Here is a 21853-nt window from a genome sequence, read left to right as displayed (position 1 = left end):
GAGGAGTCTCCACCCCTGGAGGTGTCCAAGGAACCCCTGGACGTGTCGCTCAGTGCTCTGGGCTGGCTGACAAGTTGATGATCGGTCACAGGTTGGGCTCGGGGGTCTATTCCAAACTCAATGTTGCAACTGCTCCCACCGTTTCCCACCCTTCCCATGAGGATACCCCACTGCCCCCCCCCAGGACTACACTCCCCATGACGCCCCGCGGCGCCGCCGGAACCGGGCGTGCGTCCGGCGCGCGTGCGCCGTGGCGGCGGCGGCGGCGGTGTGTCCGTCATGGCGGCGTCCATCTCCGGCTACACCTTCAGCTCCGTGTGCTACTGCAGCGCCAACAGCAGCGCCGACCACGTACGTGCCCCCCGCCGCCGCCCCGGGCCCGCGGGGCTCCCTCACGCTGCACCCCGGCCGGCGGCTGCGCTGCGGTGCTTCCAGGCCGCGCCGCCGCCGGTGGGGCCCGGCCGCGGGTCACAGCGGGCGGGGGCGGCCCCAGACTGACACAGCGGGGCGGGATGTGGGGTGTCCGGCCGGGATGTGGGGTGTCCGGCATGTGGGGTGCCCCGGATGCTCCGCGGGGTACCCGGGATACGGGCTGCCCGGTTTCCTCCTTCCCGAGTAGGATGTGGGGTGTCTCGGCTGCTCCCTGGGATGTGGGGTGCTTCTCCCGCAGCGTGGGGTCCTCAGGATGTTCCCCCCTGCTTGTGGGGTGCCCGGGGTGCTTCTCCTGCAGTGTGGGGACCCCAGGATGCTCCCCCCGGGATGTGGGGTGTCTGGGTGGGGTGTGGGGTGTCGGAGAGGGATGTGGGGTCCGGGGGATGCTGCCCCGGGATGTGGGGTACCAGGGGTGCTCCCCTTGGGATGTCCGGGCTGTTCCCGGGATGTGGGGTGCCCGGGCGGGATGTGGGGTGCCCAGGCGGGATGTGGGGTGCCCGGGGTGCTCCCCGTGGGATGTCCGGGCTGTTCACGGGATGTGGGGTGCCCGGGCGGGATGTGGGGTGCCCGGGGTGCTCCCCGCGGGGTGGGGCTCCCGCAGGGCACGGGTTGTGGCAGGAAAACGCTCCTGTAAAAGCTCCGTGAGAGGCTTTTCCAGCAGCTGCGACCGACCACGGGCGCAGTGCAGAGCCGGGCTGTTCCCGAATCGCTGGCTTTTGTTGGCACCTTTTTAGCCTGAGCTTGCTCTTTTCCTCTGCACCTTGTGCCAAAACCTCCTGATTCCAGCTCAGTCTCCTTCTTCATTTTGGGTGGGGATGGAGAATAAATTAATGTACCTTAAAATTGCCTTACTTTTAAATTTCCTCCTGGGTTTTGCAAACCCTGGTGTTGGTCAGGGTCCAGCTCAGGCTCCACACTAAAATTTGTGTAAGTCCCTGCAGGTTTGAACTCCTCTTCTCTTGGCTTTATTGGAGCTTTTTCCCCCTTGTATCTGGGGCTGAGCCCTCCCTTTTGTCATGTGTTTGCCTTGTGTGGGTTGTGTGTAGAATGTTCCTTCTGGACAGCCCATCCCTGTAGTGTTGTAAAAGGATGCTGGCAAAACAAAAAAACCAGCTTTGGTAAAACCTCAGGGCAGTTTCTACTCACTGCAGCTCAGATGTGTCTTTCAAACTTCATCTTTGTTTCAGTTTGAAGCTAAGAAAGTTACAGTAAATGGCTGCATATAGTGGAATATTTTTCTTTTAAAATTGCAGGAAGGATTTCTGCTGGGAGAGGTGAGACAAGAAGAGACTGTCAGCATTAGTGATTCACAGATCAGCAACACTGAATTTCTACAAGTGATAGGTAAGTGATGTAACTTTGAGTTGTTCTGAAACAGGCACTGCTCAGGTTTCATGTTTTCAGGAGGTTTCATTAAGAATTGTTTCTGGTGTGAGGTACTCACAGGATTGTCTGTGTCAGACCTCCTGGATCACATTTGCCACAGTGTCTGTGTGTTTGTGCTTGGGATGTGAAGAAAGGAAACAAATCTTTGCAAGTTACAGGGGTTTCATGCACCTCCTTTTATGGAGGAAAGATGATTTATTGAAGATATTTGTCTTCATTCTGTGATAGAAAAATTACTGTGAGGAGTTTCCTGCTTGATACAGTTGCCTAAATACAACATGTGCTCAAAATAAAATTAATCCATTGCTTGATTCACTGGTACTGAAAGGGGCAGAAGCAGGTTTGGATGGATGGCTGGGAGTTGGTGACATCATAAACTGTCACAGCAGGACTGGACAAGGAATATCAGTCAGACAATTTGTTGATAAGCACAAGTTCTGTGCAGCTGATGTGTTGTGAAAACTGAGCAAAGATCAAAGATCTTGCTGTTAAGTGTTGGTTGAAGGAGATTTTCAAGACATGAGTGAGAAGCTGTTGTGTGTTTGATTTATAGAAAACAGGAAAGCCCTGAAAGAAAACTGCCTTTTTGTTTCTGGATATAAAACCAGCTGTTAAAATAGATTTAAACCTCCTTCCATACCTGGCTTTGTGGCTGTGATCCCAGATACCAAAGCAGGGTGTGCATGAAGCTCAGTGAGAACACAACCAGCTCTGGATTGACTCTCAGATGTTACTCTGGCACAAACAGGTGATCTGTGAACATGTGCAGTGGCACCATGTTACATCCCAAGAGATTTCCCACTTGCAATGGTGATGGGTTTGTGCTCTGGGTTCCAGAAGGTTCAGCAGTTTCCTGTCCTGGTTATTCCCTAGAGAACCTAGGGAATAACCCCCTAGGTGGTGAATTGACTGGCAAGTGTCAGGTATGAGCTAAATTACAGAAGATAAAGGCACAACATTTGTTGTGTTTGCATATAATCACTGCCAGAGTGCTGCTGATGGCTCTGTGTGTTCAGACAAAACTGGCAGAGCCAGTCATTTTTAGGTTTTTAAATTAGACCTTGCTCTTCAGTGGTCACTGATCCTGGTTATTGCTGGCAGTGATGTCACCACCTGCAGCCTTGGCCTGGTTTCCTAAGCCAAGTGTTTGTGGTGTTAAAAACTGCTCCCTTTTTAAATCACCCCTTTGTCACATTATTGGTTACAGTGAGAATGGAAATCACCCACTCCTGAAGACCTGCTGGATATTATTTTTATTTGCCATTTTACTTTGATATTTATTCATCAGTTTAACTCTTGGACTGCCAGTTCAGCTCATGAGATTGACAGTTTTGTGGCACTGTTGTCACAGATGACTTTTCACTTTCTTTTGTGTCTCCTTAGTGGTGGTGTTTAAATATATCTATGTGTACATAGTGTGTGTACTAGATACATGTATATATATATATATAAATAAGTCAATGTGTAAACCTTAAATTTAAAATGTTGGCTGATTGATGGGGTCTGAGCAGGAGGCTTCTTGTTTCCTGTTTCTCAAAACACAAGGTCTGTGTACAACATCATCACCCAAGAACCAAGAATGTTGTTGCAGTCAATGTATTTGCTGGAAGGAATTGGTCTAAGCTGGAATAATTGTACTTAAAGGCTTTGTTAGCAGATTGTTTCCACAGATGCCTGCATGATGGTGTGAAAATATTAGAGTTGATACAATTTTATGTCAAATAAAGGAGTCAGTATCTCCAAGAGCAGCATCCTGAGGAGCTCTTGCCAGTGAGGATGTGCAGTTTGTCAGGCAGTGTGCCTGGAATGGGTGCTCAGGGCCTTGTTTTGATAGACAGCAAATGTGCTGAGATGTGGATGGTGCTGGCTGCTGTTCTGGGAGCTGTGATCCATCCTGGTGCTCTGCTGGGGAATCACTGCAGGGAGGCAGAGCCTGAGCAAAGTTCTGCTGAACCCCAGTGGGGCTCTGCTGCTGCAGCTGCAAATATTTGTGCTGTGTGGTCACAGAATCCCAGGGGGCTTGGGTTGGGAGGGCCCTTCAACCCCAGCTCCTGCCATGGGCAGGGACACCTTCCACTACACCAGGGTGCTCCAAGCTCCTAAAAAATGAGTCATGCTTAGTGTTGGAAGGGCAATGTAAGATTGGATTTTTACTATTTTCTCACTCTCCTCTGAGATTGCTGACATGTTACAACCTTTGCTGGTTAAATAAGCATCTTAGCATTTATCACAACTTTTTCAATGGAAAAACATTGCCCTGACTTTTTAATATTTCATATAACAGAATTATAACGTGCAGCTAAATGATTTGAAATTGCTTTTAACCCCTTTTCTCATTAGAGATTCTGTTTGCCTTGCCTCTTTAAACACTACAATGTATAATATTTCAGTGATTCCCTTCCCCATCCTCTTTTATTCCTTGCTGCTGTAAGAAACAAATGTATATGGATGCAAATAAGCTGTTGTGGAAGGGTGTAGAAAAAAAGAAAACAGAAATCAGAAATGCCTTTGTGAGGAGTTTGTAACTATCAAATAGTATCAAAAGTGTGTATTTGAGGCTCAGATAAATCTCTGTGTGTCTGAGCAAGTGTATGCCTTGCTTATTGAAATATTTTTCTATGTAAAAGGTCAAATTATGAAGTGTGGGCAGTTTTCTATGTATGGTGCTGTGGCATCAGGTGTTGAGAGAGTGAGGGCAGTGTGTGCTCTGACACAAATGTTTCTTGCTCAGTAGCTCTGATGTGGAAAGTTCATGCAAGATATGTCACTGTAGTTTCTCTTTGCCTGGAGCAGTTGGACATATGTCACTTACTTTGGTTTATTTGTTTGTTGTTGCAGAAATCCATAACCATGAGCCTTGTTCAAAACTCTTTAGGTAAGCTTCTTTTGTTGTCTTGCTGTGGTGGCTGCAGAATATAAAACCAGGGAGCTCCCTGCAATATATTAGCATTTCAAATGTCCCTAGCAGTGTTTGCTCATCTGAGGGTTTTACAGGAACACATGCAAGTGGCACCAACCATGACAATCAAAGTGGGAGTTTCCAGTTGTAGTGTAGCTTGGAAGGGGTTTATTTCCCCATCTATTGGATTTCTGTGGAGCTGTGGAGGTAGGGCAGCAGTCAGGTCAGCTCACACCACTCTGATGATGAGGAGGAATGTCAAAATCAATTGAAATTGTTGTAGTCTGGGCTGGCTCTGCCTGGGCCTGCTGGGTTAACAAGTTGGTTTGTGCTTAGTGGTACCAACCCAACCTGCCCCAACTAATTATTGTAACATCTTCAGCTTTCTCGTTATTTCTGCCTTTTGATCTTCTGAACTCCAGAATTTAAATGAAATATGGGGCTAATATATTCTATTGAACAGCTTCCATCTATTTACATGTAGATTTTCTCTATAGTCTTCACTTGTTACCCAGTGTTGGCTTCTAAAGCACTGTCTAGAATTCCTTTTGAGAAGGAATTCCCAATTAATCTCCTCTCATCTTGAGAGATTTCCAGCCAATTAAGAAGACACAGTAGCTTAGACATTATGATTGACAGTGGTTGCATTAGAGAGAAAAGCTGCAGTCAGTCACTTTGCTGGCTGATAATTACAGAGAGGATACTCTTAACCCAGTGATTTAAAATGCTGCAGACTCCACACATGGAGATAAAGCACAGACAGAGGAAGAGTTGGATGTCCACCAGGATTATAAATAAATATTGCAAACATGAATTGAAAAAATTGTGTGACTATAACATAGTGTCTCAAATTTGTCATTAGTTGTAGTCTGAGTTTTCCCAGCAACTTACACCTAAATGGCATTTCCACCCTTATTTACCAGCCAAGCACTGAGCTCAGGATTTGGTGGTTTTTTACCCCATCCCCCAAAAATTGAAGTCACAGACCCCTAAACCAGAGCATTTTCCTGCACTGCTTTAGGTGTTAATGTCAGCTCTTGAAAGAGACCAAGGAGGAATCTATTTTCAAAGGTTTTTTTCTTTTATCATGCACTCTGATCTACCTGAATACCTAAACCTGTCTGCATAGGTAGATTTATAAATTCCTAAATCTGCCCTGTCCGCAAAATAACATCTCAGGGTTTGGGTTCAGCTGTGGAAGCAGAGCCATGTGGAAAGACCATGATACTTTGAATTATTGCTGACTCTTTCGGGTTCAAGGATCCAGCCATGTGAGTGCAGTGGCAGGATTGGAGCTCAAGGAGTTTATTTGGAGTTGCATTTGAAATGGCCCTGTTTTCATTTCTTCTGGCCTGGTAGGCTTCTGATTATCAAAGCAGGGTTTTACAGAATGCTGGTAAAAATAAAATTGCACAGTGCATTTCTGTTGGTAAAAGTAAGGCTCTGGAAGTTGCTTAGTATTGTCTAGAATGCCATCTACTTGCAGAACACTCAAAGTAGAAATTATTTACTTTATGTATGTGTGTATAAACTGTGTACCAACCTTTCTCCTTTTTTGTTCAAGCTTTTATGACTATGCAGGCAAAGTTAATGAAGAGAGTTTGGACAGGATTCTCAAAGACAGAAGAAAAGTAAGTTTTCTCTTTTCCTCTTGTTGTAGGCATTAGAAAGAGTGGGTTTGGAAAACAAATTAAAAAAAAAAAAAGTAGTTAACTAGAATAAATACTTTCCTTCACAAATCTGATGGTTTGTTTTGGTCCAGGGCTTATCCTGTACAGAAGTTGTTGGATTTGTGGTGCTTAGATTAAACTGGGAGCAATTTCCTTCAAGAAATGCAGAGGATTTAAGTGTAGGTTTCCAGAAGTGTAGGGCTTTATTGACCATCTCAAACTCAAATCTTGAGGAATTCAGTTTGTTTCGTTGTGCTAAAGCTTTTGGGTAATGGTGATACCACAATATCAGCCCCTTTAAGGTAAATCTGTGTCTCTCAGGTAACACTGTGGGTTTTTCCTGATGTATTTGATTGCAGAACGTTATTGGATGGTACAGATTCAGGAGAAACACTCAGCAGCAGATGTCATACAGAGAGCACATCATTCACAAACAGCTGACACACATCCTTGGAGTGCCTGACCTCGTCTTCCTTCTCTTCAGCTTCATTTCCACTGCAAATAACTCAACCCATGCTTTAGAATATGTGCTTTTTAGACCAAACAGAAGGTGAGCAAACTCTGCCAATGAAGCAGTCCTCATTCTTTGTTCTGCTTTTTACTGCTATTTTTAAACTATTTCAGAGTTTGTACAATTGCACTTAAAGCTTTGTGTTTGTTCAATGATGTCTAGGGGTGCTTATTAATGATGACAGATTTGGTTTTATTTTTGGGTTTTTTTTGGTGCAAATAATTTATAAATTAATATTAGGGTGAACAAAAATTCTTTTCAATCTCTAAGTCATCAGACAAAAAAAAATCTATTTTAAGAGACATCAGATGTCACTACCATGTTTCTTCTAGAGGACCTGAATATACCTCTGATAGTTTGCACATTATAAAGGTTCTTGGAGGTGTAGAGGTAGCTCTGTATTAAGGGTTTTTGATCCTGCATATATTTTGAACACAGCTTGTAATATTCAGCTACTTTTATAACAAACCTAATGCAGAAGCTTTAAAATTAGATTAATTCTGATCATCAGAGGCATGAGATAATATCAATGCTTTTGTAAAGAATCTTTTTCAATTGAATTAAAAAATCTTTCTGAACCTTCTCTGCAGGTATAATCAAAGGGTGTCACTTACTATTCCTAATCTAGGCAACACTAGTCAACAGGAATACAAAGGTTCTTCAGTGCCAAATACTTCTCAGAATTATGCCAAAGTTATTAAGGAACACGGGTAAGGACTTCTCCTTTCTAAATGAAGCAGTCATCAAGCTCTGCTCTCTGTACCTCACAGAGAATACCACAAATGTGCATGTTGAGCAGCAGAAAACCAGGTCTGGAGGAGAGTGGTCAGTTCCCAGTGTGCTTTTTTCCTGTTTACAATTGGATCTTTTAGAAGAACCAAGGGAACTCAGTGCACTTCTCAGAAAAGCAGAGTTGGTGTGGCCAGTCCATGCTGGGACCCTTCCACCCACCTCCCCAAGGAATTCTGTGTGCACTTCAACTCTGCCACAGAAACATTGAATTCTTGATGTTTTTCTTAAGTATTTTCAATTAAATGCCATAAATTCAAAGTAGCTTTTCTGGCTGTTAACAATGAAATTATACAAGCTTAAAGATTTTGGCACAAGTTTAATCTCATTCAAATGAGACTTTATTGTTCCAGAAGGAGTTTTGGAATTGAATATGCTGCTGTACAAATTTTTGCTTATGACAGTATGGTACATTTTTAACAAAATACTATTGCTGAAATAGCATATTTAGCAATAAGACACATTAAAAAAATACAGTGATAGACTGCTTAACAGAAATTCAAAGACAGCATGAGCTAGAAACCTGTATTGTCTTTTCTCACTAATGATTTCTGCTTTCTTTTTAGTACTGATTTTTTTGACAAAGATGGAGTGATGAAGGACATCAGGGCTATCTATCAGGTTTATAATGCACTTCAGGAAAAAGTACAGGTAACATCCTTTACTCCATACTGGTCTGTATATTTGTGGCATCTTTTATTCATCCTTTGATTAAAGCAGGCGTGGAGGAGATGGAGATTTTTAGAGCTCATAAGGAATTATCATGAACTGTAGGAAAATAAGACTGACTTTAAAGTTAAATGTTTCAGTTTCTATTTAATGTGAGCAGTGGCTTCTGCAGTGCTTCTGTGTGGCTTCTGTGAAAGTGGTTGGTACAAAGAGCACCAATTTTTTCTCTTTTGCAAAGTAAAGGATTTAATACTTAGTGATTTATAGGAGATGTTAGTAATTTTTAAGGGTTTGCAGTGAAGAGAAGCCCTGCTGAAGGCTGTAGGGATTTGCAGAGGTTTAAAAATGACTCCTGGCTCTGGGTATGGAGCATGAGCAGAGCACCATCTGTTAGTTAAAACTTGTGAACATTTTGTGTGGAGCATGAGTGAATCCTGCTCCAAATGTGCCAAAGCATCTGAAAATGCCTGGAGTGTCAGCTCTGCTCATTGTGAGCTTGTCAGCTCCCAGCTTGTCCTGTGTGAAGAGCAGAGGAGCTGTGCTGCCCAGGGAGCAGCTCACACATCTGCTAATGGTGCTGGAGTCACAGCTTGTTCCAGGCTTTCCCTGGGGGATTGGTGTCTGTGCTCCAGCTCAGCTCTGCTGGTTCCCTCCTGAGCAGGGAACAAGGAAAATCCCTCCAACCATCCCCTGCACCTGCCTGCACAGGGGGAGCTGCTCTTTCTTACTGGCAAGTTGCACCTTCCAGCCTCCTTTGGAAGGCAGACACTTCCAGGCAGCTTCAGGGAATAGGAAAATTTCTCTTCAGAGCTGTGTCCATTAGCTAATGGCATTGTTCTGTGATGCTGTTCTTGCCAGGAGCACAGTTGTCCTCTGTGCTCTGCTGTTGTTTCAATTGCTGTCTGGAAAAATGGAAATGGGCTTCTTTAGCCTGGAGAAAAGGAGGCTGAGAGGAGACATTGTTGCTCTCTTCTCCCAAGTAACTAGCAACAGGAGGAGAGGAAACCACCTCAAATTGCAGCAGGGGAGGTTTAGGATGGAAATTAGGAACAATTTTTTCCCTGAGAGGGCTGTCAGGCATTGGAACAGGCTGCTCAGGACAGTGGTGGAATCAGCATCTCTGAAAGTGATCATGGCCAATATTTCATTTCATAGAATCACAGAATGCTTTGGGTGGGAAGGGACCTTAAAGCTCATCTCATCCCACCCTCTGCCATGGCAGGGACATCTTCCACTGTCCCAGGGTGCTCCAAGCCTCATCCATCCTGAACACTTCCAGGGATGCTGGACACTAACCAACTTTGGATCTTATTGCAAATCTCCTGTCATGATGCATTATTTGGAAATGCTTTTCCTATAATGCAGCAACAGCCAGTAAAGAAAACAATCTTGAGGCTGAGTATTTCTGCTGCAGTTAAATCCTGCTTTTAGTTTTGTGCTTCAATGCCTTCTTGCCTGGTAGTAGCTTTATTAATGTTGTCCTGAAACGATTTCCTACATTTTTGCCCAATCTTAGCATATCTTACATTTTTCTCCCAGGCAGTATGTATAGATGTAGAAAAAAGTGAACGTGTTGTTGAAGCTTTTCAAGCTGATGTAAACAAGTTAAAAAGGCAAATCGCACAAAAGAAGAATGAAAAAGAACAAGAAATAAGTAAGTTGCCTCTTATTTACCTTTTTTCTTTCAGAAGCAAGTGCTGTGAGGAGAAAATGTTTTGTGGAGTTAAAATAATTGTTGCATTGCTCATGGGAAAAAACATGCCAGTGGGAAGGGCAGTGTGATGGATTTGTGTTGAATGACACCTGAGCTGTGAACGTGTGTGTTGAAGGGATTTCTGCTGGAATCATCCAGTGTCAGCAAGCTTAAAATATAGGAGAGACAACACTGTAAAGAAAGAATGAGCAAGACAGTTCTGTAAGTAACACAGGAAAAGATCAGTTTTAGGAAAAGAAAAGTGGGGGGGAAAAAAGCCAAATACTGGAGAGATTCTTTTTGAAGTAAAGAAACAGGGTACTATGTTCACAGGCCAGGAGCTAGCCTTGGCTTTATGAAGTCTTTATTCCCACTCCCATTTGCTGACTTAGTGGTAAAGATGTTTAGCACTGAAATATCACTTCTCAGTGTTGAAGTAAATCTTTGTGGGTGTTGTTCATCTTTTTTTGCTGCTCCATAATTTCCTGAGTCAGTGAGCCTTGCTGTGTGAGCACATTTGGCTGATTGCCACACTGTCCTTCCTTCCTAAAAACTGAGTGTGGCCTCAGGAGACTTTGGTTAGCAGTAGATAAGTTTTGTGAAGCACTTGGCTCCTTCCAAAGAGGCATTGCTGATCTAATTGAATTTGTGAGTGCAAGGGAAGACTGAAGGTAGAGAGCAGGGGCAGAGAACAGGCAAATGGGAAGTAAGATAAAAACCTAAATAATTCATAAGCAAATTACACACTTCAGCAAACACTGCCTCTTTTTACCCATGTTTTGAAATGATAAGCAAATAATGAAATTTTGTCATTTTAGCTACAAGGGGTTTTTTATTATTTCTGTATCCTGTTACCTAAAGCAGTGTGTGACAAAAAGGGGGTTTAGGTGGGTGAGCACCCTAAACTCTGCAATGGGCCTGCTGCTGCTGTGACTGGTATTTTAATTTTCTCCAGGCAGTGAGGTACTGTTATCACATGAGCATTTTAGTCAGCACAAGTTCTTCTTTGAATCTCAAAGATAAGGTAACAGAGCCAGGATTAGCCCAGGACCATTTGAAAGGTGGAAGTAAATGAGTCACTGCTGTTTCCTGCTTGGCTCTAGATGAAGTAGGCAGGGAGCTGCTACTATGGGGAAGCAGAGGTGGATATTTGGTGTGACTGGAGCTGATCCCAGCACAGATGGGGGAGGAGGAGGAAGAGCAGTCAGTGCTCAACTCTGGGTACTACCAGGGAGATGCAAATGCTGGACTGAGAATTGATGCCAGAGCAGAGAATCATGTGAGAGGGCTGAAACAAGAAAACATGCAGCTTGGAGCTCTGCAGTATTTTTAGATGTGAGTAGTTAATTACTGAATCTGGCCTTCTGTTCCCTCACTTGCTCAATGCTGGTAGAATTTCCTTGGTTTTAGTGAGGAAAAGGGAGAGTTTGATTCCAGTTCCTGTGGGAGTGTTGTGTGAGAGCTTGGTGTTCCTACAAACCTTGGGTTAACAGGTTATGACTTAAACACTGCATTATAAAAGGCAATTGAGACTTTAGCTGCCAGATCACTGAAGTAGTTCTGTACATGTAGCAGGATGTTCCAGGCTTTGCTGAGTGCTGGGCACTTCCCAGATGCCAGGAGATCTCCCAGTGCACTTCTGCTGTTGTGGCCCAGAAATGGAGTGCTGTTCTGCAGCCACCTGAGGGAATGTGCTCTTTCCATTCCCAAGAGACATCTCAGTGACTTGGTTAAAGGAGCTCTCACCCTCCATGTGGGGTTTCTCCAGTAAACAGAGCTGATCCCATTGTGTCCCTCACCTTACACATTCCAGTGTCAATTCTGGCAGGTTTGTTGGTTAATAACCCCTTAGGAACCAGTCAAAAACTTCAGTGTCTCCCAGTGCTTAACCAAACTTCCTGCCAGGAAGTCTTTTCCTTCTGTGTAGTGTGCAGTACTCAAATTTACCTTTCTGCAGCAGCCTCTTAGGCACATTTAAGAATAAAATGCTTTCTTCAGTCTTCCCTACTGAAGTTATTCCAGCCTTTCCTCTTAGGTCATGTTATCCCAGTTATTCCAGCCTTTCCTCTTAGGTCATATTATCCCAGTTATTCCAGCCTTTCCTCTTAGGTCATATTATCCCAGTTATTCCAGCCTTTCCTCTTAGGTCATGATTATTAGATCTCTAATGAGTCCTTGTGTTTTGTAGGGTTTCTCCAGTTTTCCCTATTTTTAAACTGTGCTGTTCATAGTTACATATATTTTGGTCATATTTTTAACAACTACAATGAAATGATACATACCTGTATCTCCACAGCTGAGCACACTTCATGCATATTGATTTATAGTTTACATAAATCAAGTTTCTTTTTTGCAGAAGGATGCAAGTGTTCCTCATTTTGCAGCTCTTGCAGTTCATTATTCCTGTGCACGTCTTCCTCAAATTATTTTCCAAATCAGCTCATTTAAGATGACTTTCACATTCCTGTTCTGATACCCTGCTACACTCCCAGCTATAATTCCATCATTTAGATTTTTAATGTGAGTGAAGTTATTAAAATAATAATTTGAGGCAAGAAGACAATAATAATTTGAGGGAAGAAGACATGATGATTTCTTTGCAGGTGTTTTGAGATTGTCCCCTAGCACAAGGGGCAATGAAAGTACAAAGTAATTTTTTTAAGATACAATATCAAATATCACTTATGGATGAAAAATGAGTTGAGTTTTACTAAGACACAGGTAGAGAGGAACAGGCAGGTTGAGCTCTAGCACAGGTGCTATTTGTTGTGAGAAGGAGCTGAAAAATACAGAGAAAAGATGAGATGGAAACAGCAACAGGCTGTGGAAACATCCTGTAGCTGTGTTTTTTGGGAGCTTAAACTGGAGGAAATGATCTGTACAGGATGACTGTGCACATGAAAGTGTAGCATGTTTGCACTTGGATAGTTTATTTGCTTTCTGACTCATTTTGGGTTTGAAAAGGGATCACTGGGATAATTGAGCTGATCCTGATGAGGTTCAGGCTGCGCTGCTAAATTTAGGGGAGTTTGTCGTGCTCAAAGAGAAGGGTGCAAATCGTGTTAAACAAGATTTGATGTGACAGACAGGGGCAGTGCATTGATGACTCTGCAAGCCTAAAATCAGAGGTGTGAAAGATGGGTAGAGCAGACTGAGAGGACAGGAGCCAGTGCTGGAGTTGGAGAGCAGTGCCAGGCACGAGCATTTGGTAACAAGCAGAAGGAAAGAAGAGAGGGCAGGCGAGGCGGTCACAGCTCAGGGATGTGGAGCACGTTGCCAAGAAAGCATTAAGTACCCCCTGTTCTTTGCTTTGTAGGAATGCAGCAGGCAATTTTAAGCAGGCAAATGCCAGCAGATAACGTGGAGCCCATGTTTGTGCCCCGAATGTCCTACACTGGCTTTGCTGTGGAAGGCTGCACACTGGAAGATTCCGACGTGTCCGATCCTCCCCCGCCGTACTCGGATTTCAACACGAGCACTCACGACAGCTCTGGCAGCCCCGGGCTCCTGGAGAGCAGCAGCATCTTCATGCCTCGGCCTCAGGCAGTGGGTTCTTCCAGTTATGTTTCCACAAGTGCAGGATTGAAATATTCTGGCAATGGAGCGTCCATGCCATCTTCCCAAAGAGCGCTGCCTGACAATGTTGACGAATCAGAAGACAGTGATTATGAGAATTTGCTTGAACCCACAGAGTCCTCTGACAGTGAATACTCACAGACAAGGGAGTCACGACCTTCAGCACATCCCGATGGTGATTCCAGGAACACTCAAACTTCTCAGATTTGATAGGGGGCAAAACAGAACAAATCCATGTGACACTGTTTTTTCATAATTGTTACCGAGAGATTTTGGGGATTTAACCCGGAGGAAATGAACTACACAGGATTACTGTGCACACGAAATGTAGAAGACTTGCACTAGATGGTTTATTCACCTTGTGATACATTTTGCAAGTTTTATAATGGAATCATTAGGATAATCAAGTTGTACTAATACTGATGAGGTTCATGGATGTACTGGTAAATTTAGGCAAAATGAAATTTATAGAGATCTTGTAGCTTTTGTTGCCATATTTTCTTTAAGACAATAAATTGGGATGTAGTAACTAAGCACAGTTAGTCTGCAGATAATGTTCTCAAATCAAAACTTACCTCTTGCACTATCATGCCTTGAATTTTAATTTTTGAAAGGGAATAATAAATATATCAGCCGCCTTCCGAATAGCTTTCTATGGTAAGCCAAATTGGCCTTTGCAAGCAAAGAAATTTTGATAATTCTGAGAAGCCTGATAGGAAAAGACATGGTCAACCTCCTTCTGTGGGCATGCCCTCATCAGAGGAGGGGTTTGGTTTGACCTTTTTTACAAACAGAATGTGTCTCACTTCAACTGATGGTTGCCTTTTTTTCTGTAAAGGATGTTGGGGGGGTGGGATGCCTGGTAAATCATCCAGATGAATGTCATAAATAGAATTATTCTGGTTTCGCTGGGTTTACAATGACTTTATGCCACACTAGCCTCATTTATTGTCTCATGTGTTCTTTTAGCATAAATATGAAGTGCACATACAGGAGTAAATGACCGACAGAAGTAGTAAATTCCATCATGATTGGACTTTAGAGTCTGCAAATTGCAAACATCAGAGACTGCTACTTGCATTTTATTTGCATCTGAGTATTGGATTTACGCTTCTAGATGAGTTATTTTATGTGATAAATAGGGGATAGGGTAGGAGAAGATTGTTTGGAGAGTCCCCTGGGTTTATTACCTCTTTTCCTCTGGGTGAAACATGTAAATGATTATTTTAATTTGAATTACAGCTCTTGTCAGAAAACTGCCGTTTGGGATAAATGAAGTGTGGTATATTTAGAGAATTTCATGTTTGGATGCACTTACTTTTATTTAAATACTGCTTGTATGCTAACGTTGCCCAAAATATGTGAAATTGTGCCACTAAGAAGTTTGTATTATTGGACTTTATCCCTGATGTGTAAATGAGAAAATACACATTTTAAGATGAGGTTATCTGCAGCGTTTATCACTTTGAGGTATCAATGGCCACTTCTTCAGTTTACACCCAGAACAGCAAAGCAGTTGCTGAAAAAATTTAAATATCTCCAATTTACCCACTGAAATTTTAATCTTTTGGATCATATCCATAGGCAAAAGTCTGTTCATTACCCTCTCCTTACCTGTACTAAATTAAGCAAAATAACTTTGGGAAAAAAAATGAGATGTTAAAATTGCCAGTCTTCTACCAAGTGGTTCCATCTTTAAACATCAAGTGCTCTGGTTTTAACTATTTGACATTGTTCTCATTAGCCTTAACTGGATGGATTTTTGTCTTGGAGTGTTGCAATCCCTGGAACAGAGACCTGGCTGTGGAGTCACCACCTGTGAGCACCTGGGGCTCAGGTGTTGACGTGTCCATGCTGGAATCAGAACTGACAGGTTGGCAGCCACCCTCTTCATTTTTATTCTGCACAGAAACCTGCAAAATGTACATCTCTGAGAAAGCAGTTACATGTGACAATAAAATCTTATTTAATCCTACCATAGATTTTAATGCTTGTCAGGTGCCACGTTGGTGGAGGAGCTCACTGGGAAGCAGAAGTGTGTGAAATTTGTCCAGGCTGGGACTGAGGGGATGTGGCAGAGGGAGTATTCCATGCCTGACACATGTTTATACAAGATCCTTGAATTCTGGGGTTATTTAACAAAAAAATGTTACAAGTTCTGCTTGGTTTTCCATGCACCATGTAGGTGGGACAGGTGTGTCATCGTGCCTCCAGCCAGTGCCTACCTGCAGGTATTTTCATTCACCATGACTGCTGATTCATAAGGACAAAGGGTGTGGCTTTGTTTTGTTTTGTTTTGTTTTTAATGTAGGTGATATTCTGGTAAAAATACACCTGCTTAAACTTTGCAGTTTTCTTGACAGCCCTGTTGAAAACAATGGTGGGTTGAGATCTGTCAAAAGGCTGCAGGGAGCAGCTTTAAATGGTGAATTTTCACACCTGTGCCACACCAGGCTTCCACTCTGACTCTTGGCCAGTCCCTGTTGGTGATCCCCAGGAGCAGGGCCTGTAGCTGTGTCCTCTCTCTGACAGGAAGGCAGCACTGAGGAAAAGCGACTGAAAATTGGCTTCTGTGTCCTTCTGTTCCAAATCCTGGAGTTTTCCTGGTACAGTGAAATATTTTCTGGTTGATTGTGAGAAACCTGGAACTGCTGTTTCCTTTATTTCCAAATTTATTCCCCCTCTGACTGTTGATAGTAAGAAGAACAGGGATGCACCATATGGGAAGCCTCAATGAATTAGAGCTATCACATATGCTTACAAAAGGAAGCATCATCAAATATTTCTGAAATTAGCTTGGATTGACACTCTGGGAGTCTCCAAGTCCTGTCTTTGCTTATGGGGTGGAACATGTTGGCAGAAAGACTTGTGAGCATTGTTAATTTTGGCATATTCATGACTGTGCAGGTTTGGAGTTCATGTCTCACATCTCTGGGGATATTTCACTGCCTCTGACATGTCCTAAGCTAAAATGTAAAGAGAAGCTGTTACTGTTGGTGTAACATCAAGATAAGATAAGCAAACTGATAAAACTCCTGTTAAGTGGGAAGATGCTTCTGAGTACACTGAATGTAACTAGATTCAGTCTGAAACTTGGCTTTTTTTGGTGCTGCAAGGTTTATTTTAAGGGTTATTTTTGATAACAGGCTTGCTTTGCTTGGTTCTTCCATGGTTCCGCCTCTGAGCAGTCTGCAGATCAGCAAAAAAGGTGCTGGTTTCTGGCTTCCTTTGAGGTGAATCTTCCTCTGGCTTTCTGTTTTCTCTCCAGTATCTATGGTTTCACACACACATTTCTCTGTCATGTTAGATTCGTGGGGGTATTTGCATCTACCTTTATCGTGCTGCTTCTGTAGCTTATGGATTTGGGAAGAAAGCAGAATTTAATTAGAGTTTCATTAGTAAACTGGTAAGTACTTAGACACCTTCCAGTGCCTGGAGGGACTCCAAGAGAGCTGGAGAGGGGCTGGGAACAAGGGGTGGAGAGACAGAACACAGGGAATAGCTTTAAGCTGAAGGAGAGGAGATTTAAGTGGGATTTTGGGCAGGAATTGTTCCCTGGCAGGGTGGGCAGGCCCTGGCAGCTGGGGCTGCCCCTGGATCCCTGGCAGTGCCCAAGGCCAGGCTGGACGGGGCTTGGAGCAGCCTGGGACAGTGGAAGGTGTCCCTGCCATGGCAGGGGTGGCACTGGATGGGCTTTAAGGTTCCTTCCAACCCAAACCGTTCTGGGATTCTGTGAGCTGTGGTCAGGCCAGTGACAGGAAAATCCTGTGGCTCAAATTCCCATTTGTCCCCCTGGGGGGCTCCTGCAGAGCTCTCAGCACTCACCTGTCACTCCTCATGGAACCAAGAGCCAGAGTGTTCAAACTGGTGACTCCTGGGTTTTCTTGCTCTTCACTCTTACCTATAACTAACCTTGTATTGTGTAGCAGCATCTTGGCTGAAGTTCCTAAAAGAAGAAAAAGAGGAGATTCCTTTGCTGTGCACAAAAATCCTGGATTCCCCTCTGGGAATGGCCGGTGTTATTCCCACTGGTGAGAGCAGAGAGGCTTCAAAGACAGGAGGAGCAGAAGTTCAGGAGACCTCGCTTTCCCAGAGCTCCAGCCTGGGAGATTGTGCTCCTCATCTGAGAGAATTTCAGGCTCAGCTTCCCAGGGCAAGCCCTGCAGGTGGAGATGGATGTCAGAGCAGGTCAGCTGCACCCAGGAAGAGTTTCCTTCAGGAAAGAAGGATCATCACAATCCCATCAGCTCGTGCTGTGGGTGGGTCAGGGTCAATCCAGCAGCAGGCTGTGTGCCAGTGGAAACATAGGAGGCTTTTCCACCTAGGAAAGTAGTTCTTTCCTCTTTCTGACCTTTAAGTAAGATGGTAACTTGCACATCCTTGTCTTTTCCCTAGGCATCATCCAGAGAAAACAAAACACCTTATTGCCTTTTCCAGGTTTATTAGGGAGAGGTGCCTGCTGAGCTCTGCAGAAGGAGCTCAAGGCCACCGAGGCTGGGAAAGCTGCTCTGCACCACTGCAGGGGTTTGCATTCATTATTTCCAGCTCCCCTGAGATCCTGTTGTTCCCTGCTCCAGGCTCTGCCAGCACCAGGGCTCTCAGTGCTCACCTGGTACTGAAGAGAAGAGTTGGTTGTTCCCCTCATGTGGATTTGTGTGCCATGTATTTATTTCCTCTGGCTTTGCTGGAGAAGGTGTTAGGAAGGGAAATATAAAAATCCACAAGAGAACAAGTCAGTAACAGAATAAACACACAGGTGTTTTGAAAGTCTTCCATTATAAGCAATATTTTTAAAAAACTTTTACCTAATTTATTTTCCTGCTCAACATTTTGCTTTGGTCAAATGTGGCTTTTTTTTCCAAAGGAAGAAAAATAGTACTGCTAAAAGTTTTCCCTTCAGAAAGCCCATTTCTACCATGGGGATTGTTCCAACAATTCTTTTGGTGGCAGTTTGTGATTTTTAACACATTTTCGAGAGTGAGAGGCTGCTGTAGCTGTGAGCAGGGATCATTGGCAGCCTGTAATATTAATAAGAAATAGCCAATTTTAGCCATAAATGGAGTCATCTTAAATAAAATGTTCATACTCAGCACTTATGGAAAAAGTCCTTTAAACAGGATGATATCACCCAAATGCTGTGGCTGTAACTTTTTAGCCTTAGCAGAGAGGTAGCACAGAAGGCACTGCTTGGTGCTCAGCAAAGTTTTTATCTCAAACCTGTAGAGAGGTTTGAGTCATAGAATATGGAATGTTTAAAGCTCTCTGCTTTAAAATATATATATTTCATGTGATAAATATTTGATGTGATATATTTTAAATGATAAAGATTAGTTTTGCCTGGGGGTTCATTAGCAGGGGAAGGAGTTGAACCATCATTTTTGGGGTACAGCTTGTTTAGCTGACCCTACTAGAAAGTAATATAAAGGAAGTATGGAGGGTTTTGATTCCTCTAGTGTAGGTTCAATTCCTGCTTTTCTAAGTAGAGAAATATTTCTAATATATTGTATATGTTATATAATATATATAATATGTATATATATATAATATATTTTATATATATTATATATAATATATATACTATATATTATATATTAGACACATATATATTAGAAAATATATATATTTTCTAAGTATAATATATTGCTCTGCAACAATGCAAGGTTTTGGCATGCAGGAAGGTGAGTGCTCTGCTGACTTTGGGCACATTAAAATAGTTGTCACTTGTTAATAATAACCCTTAATGCAAAAGGGATTTAATACAGCCTGGACACGTGGCAGAGCAGAAAGCTGAACTTCCATGGGTGTATCAGCCATGCAAAGTGGGAGTTTTAATTTCCACAGAAACGGAGCCTTGGTTTCAGCAGGTGCTGTTGAGCAGGCACCTCGGGCTCTTCTAATCCTTGAATTTCAGAGTCTCCTACAATAAATCCCTGAGCAGAGAGTGAGGAGAAATTCTGAGCAGAGGGACAAGGGGCTGAGCTGCCAGGAGTGCCCACCCTGGAGCTCCAGAGCCCTCACACTGCTCGTCCTGTGGAGAATGATCCCACCCTGGCAGGAAGGATGTGCCAGTTATCCTCACAAATGTCTGATCCAGGCATTTTGGTGGGATTAAGGCTGTTACTTTAGCAGCAGCTTTCTCACCTGTTCCTGGTGGCTGGGGGGGCTTTGCTCCTGCTCTGCCATTTTTACATGGCTGTGAATTGTCCAGACCCAGGGGAATTGTTGGCTTTGCCACATTTAAGTGATCTTAACCCAGTGCCTTTCCCTGTTATGGATGCACAAAGCCCAGTGCTGCTATTCCCATTTTTAACTGCTCTCCTACAGGTTGCTACCAGGGAGTGTTTGCTTTCTGAGCCGTTGATTTTGCACAAAAATCCTTAAATCAAGCTTTTATACCCAAATTCAGACCTTGCCTGTTGAGCCCGTCTCCCAAAATGTATAATGTACCTGTGCCTTGCTGCTGGAAGAGCAGAGCTTTGCAAGGATAAAGGAGCAGGAAAAGGCATTGAGGTGAAAAATCACCCTGTTAATTCTGGCAGTTCCCACTGAGCTGCTCACCCATGGCAAGGAGAAGCTGGGGAACTCCTCAGTTCATTTATCAAAGCACTTGCAATTCAAAGCAGGTGAAGCAATAAGAAACTGTGGAGCAGTGAGAGATCATTTCCCCAGCTTGTGTGGGTGCTCTGTGTGCAATCCATGGGGACAGGGGCTGGGACTCATCCTGGGCACTTCTTCTGTGCTGATGTTCCCCAGGAGGGAGATTGATTTTGCCAGATTAAAAAACAGTGTCGTAGGAGGGTAATTTCAAAACCAAATGTTGGCTGATGGTGTGGAATTAACCCCAGGCTCTTGGTGGGCTTGCCTGCCTCAGACAGTGTTTTCCAGAGCCCAGGAGGTGCCAGTGGCAGCCCCAGCCCTGCAGTGAGTCCTTGGCAGCTGGAGTGACCGGGGCACATGAGGCTGAGCTGTGGGATTGCTTTGATCTGCAGCTGAAGCTGGCACAGGTTACAGAAATCCACCTGTATCCCAGACATCCACCTTGGTAACACCCAGCCTTGCAGGGAGAGCTGAGTGATTCCCTTTATCCAGCTGTCCTGGAACCTCCACTGCAGCTTGTTTCATGCTGGGAATCACATCTGAGCCCTCCCTCCTCAGCAGGGGAATTGGGAGTCCCTGGTACCCAGCAGCTCACAGCACTGGGCTCCTCTATTCCTCTCATTTTCTCTGTTTCGTGGTCCGTGTCTTTGTCATTAAGTACAACTGGTTTGATTTTATTTTTCCATTTCATGGTTAGGTTTGATTTGAGGGCCCCACAAAATCAGATGGGGCAGCCACAGCTTTTCTGAGCAAGCAGGGCCTCCCCATCTGGGACTTTCCCTGGTGGGGACCTGCAGCAAGCCCAGCCAGACCCTTCCACTGCTCTGCTCACAATTTCTTTATTCCTACTGGTTTTGGCAATGATAATTTTTAATACCTTTGGATAATTCTTAGCTGGAACTGCACAGTCATTGTGGGGGGGAATGATAATCAAAACATCCCTGATTTGAACAGCCCGTGCTTTTCCCTTGCCAGAAATACTCGTGCAGACTGACACCTGCTATTGTGTGAGGCTCTTTTTGCTTCAGCAAACTTCTCTGCAGATATTTCATCTACCCTTTTTTATTTTTTCAGCTGCAGTTACAAAAGGCACTGACTCAAGTTGTCATTTCCAAAATGGATTCAGAATAACAAGGAAAAAAAAAAACCTGGATTTTTTTTTCAGAGGAGGGTGAGAGAATGCAAAGTACTGAAGCCAAGCACAACTTTTTACAGTGCTGGAAGGGGAGATCTGCACTTTTATCATCCCTTCAGAATCCACACCTCAGGATGATTTAGGCAGGGGTAACACCCTGAGGAAAGCCAAGTTTGGGAAGAGCTGGGGCTGCACTGGGGGCAGAGGAAAGGCCCAGGAGGGTTCCAGCAAAACTGGAATTGCAGGGGAGCTGGGATGGCTGCAGGAGAGGCCGGGGCAGCTGGCTGGGGACTGGCTCTGCAGGGACACAGAGAGGCCTGAGGGACACTGTGGGACATTGGGGCACACCATGGGACACCGTGGCACACCATGGCATGCTTGGCACACTGTGGGACAGTGTGACACACTTTGGCACACCATGGGACACTGTGGGACACTGTGACACACCATGGCCCACCTCTTTATTTGCTAAAAATAAAGGATTTTTTTGCTAAAT

The 21853-nt window shown here is 43.9% G+C and overlaps 1 protein-coding gene across 2 annotated transcripts; it reads left to right on the top strand.

The window, feature by feature from the left end:
• Positions 1-229: 229 nt before the first annotated feature.
• On the top strand, positions 230-15067 carry ABRAXAS2 (abraxas 2, BRISC complex subunit). Of its 2 annotated transcripts, XM_054637367.2 has the most exons (9): positions 230-351; positions 1686-1776; positions 4657-4693; positions 6282-6348; positions 6747-6937; positions 7489-7608; positions 8254-8338; positions 9896-10010; positions 13366-15067. In XM_054637367.2, exons 1-9 carry the CDS (start codon positions 280-282, stop codon positions 13833-13835), a joined length of 1248 nt encoding a protein of 415 aa, XP_054493342.1. In that variant the 5' UTR covers positions 230-279; the 3' UTR covers positions 13836-15067. The 2 variants fall into 2 exon arrangements, with proteins under 2 accessions (XP_054493342.1, XP_054493343.1); XM_054637368.2 differs by lacking the exon at positions 7489-7608.
• Positions 15068-21853: the final 6786 nt, after the last annotated feature.

This window comes from Agelaius phoeniceus, chromosome 9 (assembly GCF_051311805.1).
Source record: "Agelaius phoeniceus isolate bAgePho1 chromosome 9, bAgePho1.hap1, whole genome shotgun sequence".
Lineage (NCBI taxonomy): Eukaryota > Metazoa > Chordata > Aves > Passeriformes > Icteridae > Agelaius > Agelaius phoeniceus.
This window is presented reverse-complemented; position numbering and strand designations above follow the sequence as displayed.

Coding starts and splice junctions, on each gene's coding strand:
- ABRAXAS2 (XM_054637367.2), top strand. CDS start 280: ATGGCGGCGTCCATCTCCGGCTACACCTTCAGCTCCGTGTGCTACTGC. Junction 352..1,685: donor CCAACAGCAGCGCCGACCAC/GTACGTGCCCCC, acceptor TTAAAATTGCAG/GAAGGATTTCTGCTGGGAGA. Junction 6,349..6,746: donor TTCTCAAAGACAGAAGAAAA/GTAAGTTTTCTC, acceptor ATTTGATTGCAG/AACGTTATTGGATGGTACAG.